This window comes from Rhagoletis pomonella, unplaced genomic scaffold, assembly GCF_013731165.1.
Source record: "Rhagoletis pomonella isolate Grant_MI unplaced genomic scaffold, Rhpom_1.0 Rhpom_scaffold_00001, whole genome shotgun sequence".
In the NCBI taxonomy this organism is placed as follows: domain Eukaryota; kingdom Metazoa; phylum Arthropoda; class Insecta; order Diptera; family Tephritidae; genus Rhagoletis; species Rhagoletis pomonella.
The window spans coordinates 91,349,923-91,357,231 of NW_023458555.1; the positions used below are offsets into that span (position 1 = coordinate 91,349,923).

General features: G+C 35.9%; 1 protein-coding gene and 1 pseudogene across 1 annotated transcript; one reads left to right on the forward strand and one right to left on the reverse strand.

Moving 5' to 3' along the window:
- Positions 1-47: 47 nt before the first annotated feature.
- LOC118752556 lies at positions 48-865 on the forward strand (the record flags this gene model as incomplete). The annotated part of the gene is given in 2 exon segments (XM_036487463.1): positions 48-368; positions 429-865. Coding segments are annotated over 2 exon segments (356 nt in total), but the record flags the coding sequence as incomplete, so codon positions are not given.
- Positions 866-1,840: 975 nt separating this feature from the next.
- Positions 1,841-6,538, reverse strand: LOC118734171 (annotated as a pseudogene).
- Between the last annotated feature and the right edge of the window lie 771 nt (positions 6,539-7,309).

A 7,309-nucleotide genomic window follows, 5' to 3' on the forward strand; every position in this document is an offset into this window, starting at 1 on the left:
CCGAGTCGCTCTGCGGCGGTCATGACCCCAAAGTAGGAAAACCTCAATTGCACGAGTAGCTGATCAGGTGTTCTTGAAATATTTATCCAAATATGGAAGAATTTTAGTCTCCAAAAGCCAAACACCCTCAGTGAAAGCTAAAAAACAAGAAGCGACTAAGCTTATTTCCCGTCATCTTTTAATTGACAAGGGTATTGAGTATACGCCGCAGCAGGTCAGCAAAAAGGTTCAGAACTTGAAAGCTAAGCTTAAAGCAAAAACAGACGTCAACCGAACAGGAAATCGCAAGATCAATCTAAGCGATGGTGAAAAAATATTGGCGGATATCATGAACGCTAAAGATAATCCAGCAATAAACCCTATAAAATGTGAGATTGTTGCTCGTTGTACATATTTTTTATATCCGTTAGATGCAAATTTTATACTAGGTGGCATAGCTATTGCTAATAAAACTATTGGTTAGTCGGGTGAAGAAGATTTCCAAAAAGAGATATCCGATGAAGACAGCGTTTCTAATTCGCCTAAGGATTTTCCAACATCTTCACGTAAGCGGTCCTATCTTCAATCATCTGATGCGAAAATACCGGAAAAGGTTCGTTGACATTAGTTGTTTGCATAGATACCTCTGCCTCGATCCTTTCCATATAAACATATTTTAAAGATTCTAGAAAGGTTGGAAACTGATGAAACGAGAGGGTTGTCCAATGTGCTTCTACAAAGGCTTGTTCTATTGCGTCAATTACAAGTGTTCGCAAGAAAAGAAGAGCTCATGGAAGAACAGCTCAAGGTAGCAAAAGCTTCGCACGCAGAAATACGCTAAGGGACATTTTCTCCTGCAACCTTTAACTTTAAAGCACACCTTATATGTACATATATAAAGATTGCATTAAAATTTATAGTTGTGTCTAAAGTAAAGCATTTTATTATCGGTTTAAATTGATTTACAACCAAGAAACATACAAGTTATCACATGTGACTCAAGGCCAACAATAATAAGCGACATCCGCAAATCTCCTGAATCTGCAACATAACACCAGCCTGCAAATGCAGGGCAGCTGCATATCAAAAGCCAGCTTTGTAGCTCTAGCGTGGGAGTGAATTTGTATTATGCTGTCATAATGGTCACATATGGCTCAAGGCCAATAGTATTGAGCAACAGTCACAAATTCCCCGAATCTGCAACATAACACCAGCTTGCAGGTGCAGGGCAGTTACATAGCGAAGACCAGCTATCTAGCGTGGGAGTGAATTTATGTTATGCTCCACGCTATCATCACACTTAGCGCAGTCAGCGGCGTTCCCACCGACGATGGTCGCGACTGCAGCTTATTTATTTGTAAGTGTATTTGTAGAATTAGATTTCGATTTAAAGTAGAGTAAAATAGTTTTTCAGTTTAGTTTAGTTCGATAACTCATCCCGACTCTTGCAATGAGCGGGCAATAAATTGTGTTGAAGTCAACCAACGTGTTTATTTATTTAAAGAAGGAGGTTCCAGCAAAGCTTCATAAATCTGCTTAGATATTCCACTTGTTCGACTACCAGCACAGCATCATAAACTTGGTTAGATATTCCACTTGTTCACCACGTAAAGAAGGAGGTACCAGTGGATTTTCGTAATTTACATACGTCAAAACCGATATACAAATGCTTTACTTCAGACATAGCTATATATTTTAAAGCAACCTTTAAATATAAAGTGAGCTTTAAATTAAAGGTTAGTTGAGAAAAGGGCCGTAAGTGAATCTCTTTTTATATGATACTACATACATATGTACATACATAATCATTTTCAAGAAAACAACCAGTATTAATATATTGCAATAATAAGAAATGTGAAATTTAATTCGAAATGGAGTTTATGTAGCGCGCAATCTCATTTCTTCTCAGTATACCTCTTTTTCTTATGGTGCTATTTGCTTGATCATGGATCGGAAAGGCTAAGCCGGTTTCAAAATTGGTGGTTTCTATTGGCTCATCAAAATCAGGTTCTCTTAGATACTTCGCTACATTGTGTAAAACGAAGCACGCAACTATGATTGTAGGTATGCGATTAGTTGATATTCGAATTTTCGACTGCAAAATTGGAAATCGCCTTTTTACTTGACCGAACACGCTAAATTATAACCCGCTCTTTGCAATGAAGTTTGTTATACTCCATTTGCGAAAAGCTCGTGGTATTACGATATGGGGTCATCAGCCATGGAGTAATGGCATAGTCCTCATCGCCCAACAAAATTGCACCTGCAGGATTTTCATCTAAAAGTTCACGAACTATGAAATTTTTCCAAATTCTCGAGTCGTGCACGGATGCTGCCCATCTGCAATCAAAGCTTGTTATCTTCTCATTCGCATTACATGTAACCTGAACATTAAACGATGCTAATCCCTTTCTGTTAATGAATTCGTCCCCATGGATGCTTGGCTTTAATATTAGTACATGAGTGCAATCCAATGCTCCGATTGCATTTGGAAACTTTTAATTTTCTTTGCCATTCTGTTTTTGCCAAGTTCATTTCCTGTTCGGTTTGAGGAAACTTTATCCAATCGGATGACTTTTTTTACTATTGAACGAGAAACTTCCCAAACGGTCGTTTGGTGGATTCCAACATCTTCACTAACGCCTACCTTATAGAAAGCAGATAAATTCGGGTTAAATATGCAAATCCATTAAAGTCAATATTTACTTGGAAGCCCGGATCACCAATGTACCGCAAGAAAGTCTGCATTTTAAGCTCATTTGATAGGGCACTACCTCTGGTCTCGTGATTTTCTGGCAAGAAATTAGATGAAAGCCAATGTACATTCTCCCGCGAAAACCGATAAAGCGTCCGATATGTTAAATCTTCCCCAGTTCGTCTCTTTTTGAAAGTCTTCTTTCTATTTTCAAGATTCAGGAACATCGCCATGATATGGAATAAAAACGATGTCTAAGTTTACCCACACTTAAAAATCAAATAGCGAACACTTATTTTTTCAAGTGATTACAATTTTTATGCATATCAATTACAAGCATATACTTTTTCGAAATTGAGGTAGTAAACTCAAGTAGTGATTACTATACAGCGCATTGCTTTTATGCATACCGATTTTGAAAATTTAAAGTGATTGCTATTGAAAATAGTGTTCATTAGTTTTATGCATATGACCCAATGTGTACATATTACATATTTCGACCTATGCATGCATTTATTTTAAGTAATTAACCAATTTAAAGAACAATAAAAGCGTTGTAAAACGTAAAAAGCCGTCAGCATTTCGCTGTCTAACAAGAAAAACATGCATTTGCTTTAATGAGACAATTTCTGTTGAATTTATTTTGCCTCTGGCTGGGCTCTGTTAAAATTCGTTTGTCTCTGGCTGGCCGCTCTTAAAATGCGCTTCGCCAGTTTTGTTGGTATTTGACAATTTCCACGCTGATTCGTTCTTGGTCCTTCTCTATACATTACGTTCTCTGGCTCCACTTTGTCTAGTGCACAGTTTTTCACCAATTGGTCCCCGAGGAGTGGGTTGTGTGCAGCGTTTTCGTTTTGCGCGCACGCCAACACTAACTGTGGGGAATTTCGCCTCATAATTAGAAAAAGTTCTTTTCAAGGATAAAATATATGTAATTATGTGTTATTTACGAACAAAATGTAGGCGAAGTATAATATTAATGCTTAATTAAGAATAATGTCCATAGTTAAGTACATAATTAACGCTTGTGTTTCTATAAACAGGAAAACTCGAATCGTAGTTATAGCACTCAATGGAGTTCTCTTAAATGTAGATTTAAAATTTAAAAAATATTCATTGTAAAATTATATTTTTATGAAAAAACGTAAATTTTGTGAATTTATCAAGTAAAATTTTAAAATTCCGAATATATTTATATATTTATTCCAAAAAAAAAAACGAGTGTGGTATGGTTATAGAGACTCTAATTCCTGCCAGCGCATCCGCCCAGACAGCTTATTAAGTACACCCAAGTTTGAGTGACCACACATACAATAGTAATTGCTACCGTATAAATTCAGGACATGCGTTTGCTTGGAAACTCCGTTAGTTAGCTGGTCATAACTTCAACCAGCACATTCAATGGTCCATTACCCGGAGCTGCTCCAACATGATGAGCAGATTTAAATGAGTCTCACATGCTACTGCATCTGGCTACAAGCTGGATATGAAATTCACTACTCGTCAAAGAATGTGCATTTTTACGTAAATTTGGTTTAAGTATCAGCGAACTGTGATGATCTGTATTAGTATCTATATTAATAGAGAATAATTTGCAATTTTTTACACTTTCGTAATTAACTTCGGTCACTATTATACAGTCATGTCTTGTGCCACTCTGCCATAGTAAGGTTATTGCCCCCTTTCATACCACAGTAATTTTGTATACAACTCTGAATCAACAAATTTCATGCTCCTTCTCATTATCAACCCCGAGCAGATTTTACACCCGAGGAGTACTCAAAAAGGTTTGTTACTGTATATACTGTGGTCAAGTGCACTTGCACTACACTTTGTAAAACAGCCAAAGGCTGGCATTCTATTGCACTTCTTTGTTATTGCTTACTCAGATACAAGTCGTCAGTGATACTGCAAAACGTTCATCGACATCAACGAAATGAAGACACCTTCGTCATTAGGAAAGTTTTGCAGTATTACCGACGATATGACCACAAGTAGGTACATATTTATTCGCGGCTGAACAACCGTGTTTCTTAATATGTATTTAAAGAATAAAACTCACCGAACAATGTTGGTAGCTGAATATTAAGCTATTGGCGCCGTGGAAGGTGCTGACGGGTTCAAAGTTCTGATGGCGTCAATATTCTGATTGCGCCCAAGATTCTGATGGCGAGGAAAGTGCTGTGTGCGTCCAAGGTGTTGATAACGTTGAAGGGTGCAATCAAAAAGAAAAAACTATATTATTATCAAATAAAATTGTTAACAAAGTATTCTTACCTCCAAACGTGCTATGTGCGTCCAAGGTGTTGTTGGCGTTGAAGGTGCGCAATCAAAAAGAATAAATTATATTATTATCAAATAAAATTGTTAGCTCCAAAAGTGCTGTGTGCGTCCAAGCTGTTCATGGCGTTGAAGGTGCGCAATCAAAAAGACGAAATTATATTTTTATCAAATAAAATTGTTTACAAAGTATTCTTACCTCCAAAAATTTCCGCAAAAGTGACGCTTTTCTTTGAAGCCTACTGTCATCAAACTTCAAATTCGCTGTCAAATTTCGCCTGACCTTCACTTGCTCGCTCTAACGCATGGAATTTTTATTAAGAGTACGAATTCTTATTAGCTACGCTGCTCTAACTTAAGTACTTTTTTTGGACTAATTTTAAGTGTGTGGGTGAGATGACTAAAAAGTTTTGAATGTGTTTGTAAATTGTTTGAATTTCAGGGGAAATTGGTTAGCCGTGGTTTGCAGGGTTGCAACGAATCCCTTAGGGCTTACTGCGCGTTTAGATTAGACAATGCTGTCAAGACAATAAAGAAATACGTATTACTTGACTAAAACGCTGATAATTGTCTCCTTGGCGTAGGCGTCCTGACAATAGTTATGACAATTCATTTTGACCAAAATGTCCGACGTGAACATTGTATTATAATACAACAATTTTTACGTCTTGTGAAAAAAAGAAGAGAAGTTCATAACAAAAGAACTATAATAATACAAGAGACGCTGATGTATATGTAACTTTGTCTCTTCTTTATTATATTTTAGGTTTTAGCTTAAATAGCTCGCGAGAAATGCGTTTTATAATACAACGTTACTTTTCCACATGTCTCAATCACAGTCTTGAATATTTTTAATACGGTAAATCGGACAATGATTTGATGTACGCAGACAATAATTTTGACGTCTTGTCCAAGAAAGAAGAGAAATTCATAACAAAAGAGCCAAAATAATACAAGAGACGCTGATGTGTATGTAACTTTGTACCTTCTTTACTATTTTTTAGTTTTTTGCTTAAATAGCTCGCGAGAAATGCGTATTACAATACAACGTTCACGTCCGACATTTTGCTCAAAATGAATTTTCATAACTATTTTCAGGACGACTACGCCACGGAGACAGTTATCAGCGTTTTTGGAAACTAAGCCCTAAATGCTTCCCTAAATGTACATTTATCCATACAAAATTCGTCACCTTTCATTTATTATTGTACATTATTTTGAAAAACCAAAGTTGCGAAAATTCAACATCGATGTAATACTGATAAAAATCTGACTCAATTGATCAACTCGGTTTGTTTTTTCCTATTTAGTTGAGGAAATTTCAATTGACAGCACCGACAAATGAATGTATACACAAACAAATTTTCGCTTATGGTTAAAACAATTCAAGTTTTTGTATTGCATTTTTTGTTTAAAATTTCTTTTTCCCTATTTAGTAGGGTTTTTTGCAGATTACCTTCTCTGTGCGAATTGCTCGTGATAGACACGGATCTGACTAAGCGGCTGGAACACGGCTGTTTGTCAAAAGCATACGATTTCAAACTCGCGTAAATGTACATTTGCTAAATGCGATAGCGATAGCATGAACTCTCTTCGAAAAAATATGTTCGAAAGTGCTAAATATTCCATTTTAAATGCAGCAGTAATACATATTCCTTTATCGTAGAATAACAGTAATCAGAGTTTAACATATTTCGGAAATTTGGAAAAAATACAATATTTCAAACCGAAATTGTTAATAAATTAGTGCAGAGGAATGGTAAATTTTTTGGGTTGGCTTTCCATGACATCGGTGTTTGGGTGTTTTAGCAAAACTATCCTGAATTTTCTTATGAAACTTGTCAGGGATGTTAAGAAAGGTATATATTTACATTATTTATCACTCTTTTCACTTTATTAGTATTAGTACTTTTGGTCATAGGAAATGCTTTACTAAATTATAGCAGTAGTAGAAAAAGCAGAAGCAAAACGATTATTTTCTACCAGGGTGTGAAAAACCGTCAGAACAGCAGCTACAGCACTACTATTTTTGTTTTTGCTTCGCTTTGAAATTTTCGATTTTGCTTCGAACTGGTTTGCTTTTGCTGCTGCTTTGAAAATTGTGTTTTGGTTTTTTATCGGCAGTATATTTAAAACTATTTATTGTTTCTAATTTGCTGTGATAGTGTGGTTGTTGATATATTATTTTTATTGGCCAAATAATAGACATAATAACGATTATGAGAAATGTAAACATAACCAAACTGTCAAAGCTAAACTTCAAAATGGGGGGATTGCCAGATGAATGTACGTAACCAATAGTTATTAAAGACACGAACCATTATATCAGTATAGACACGAATTGACATGGCCACT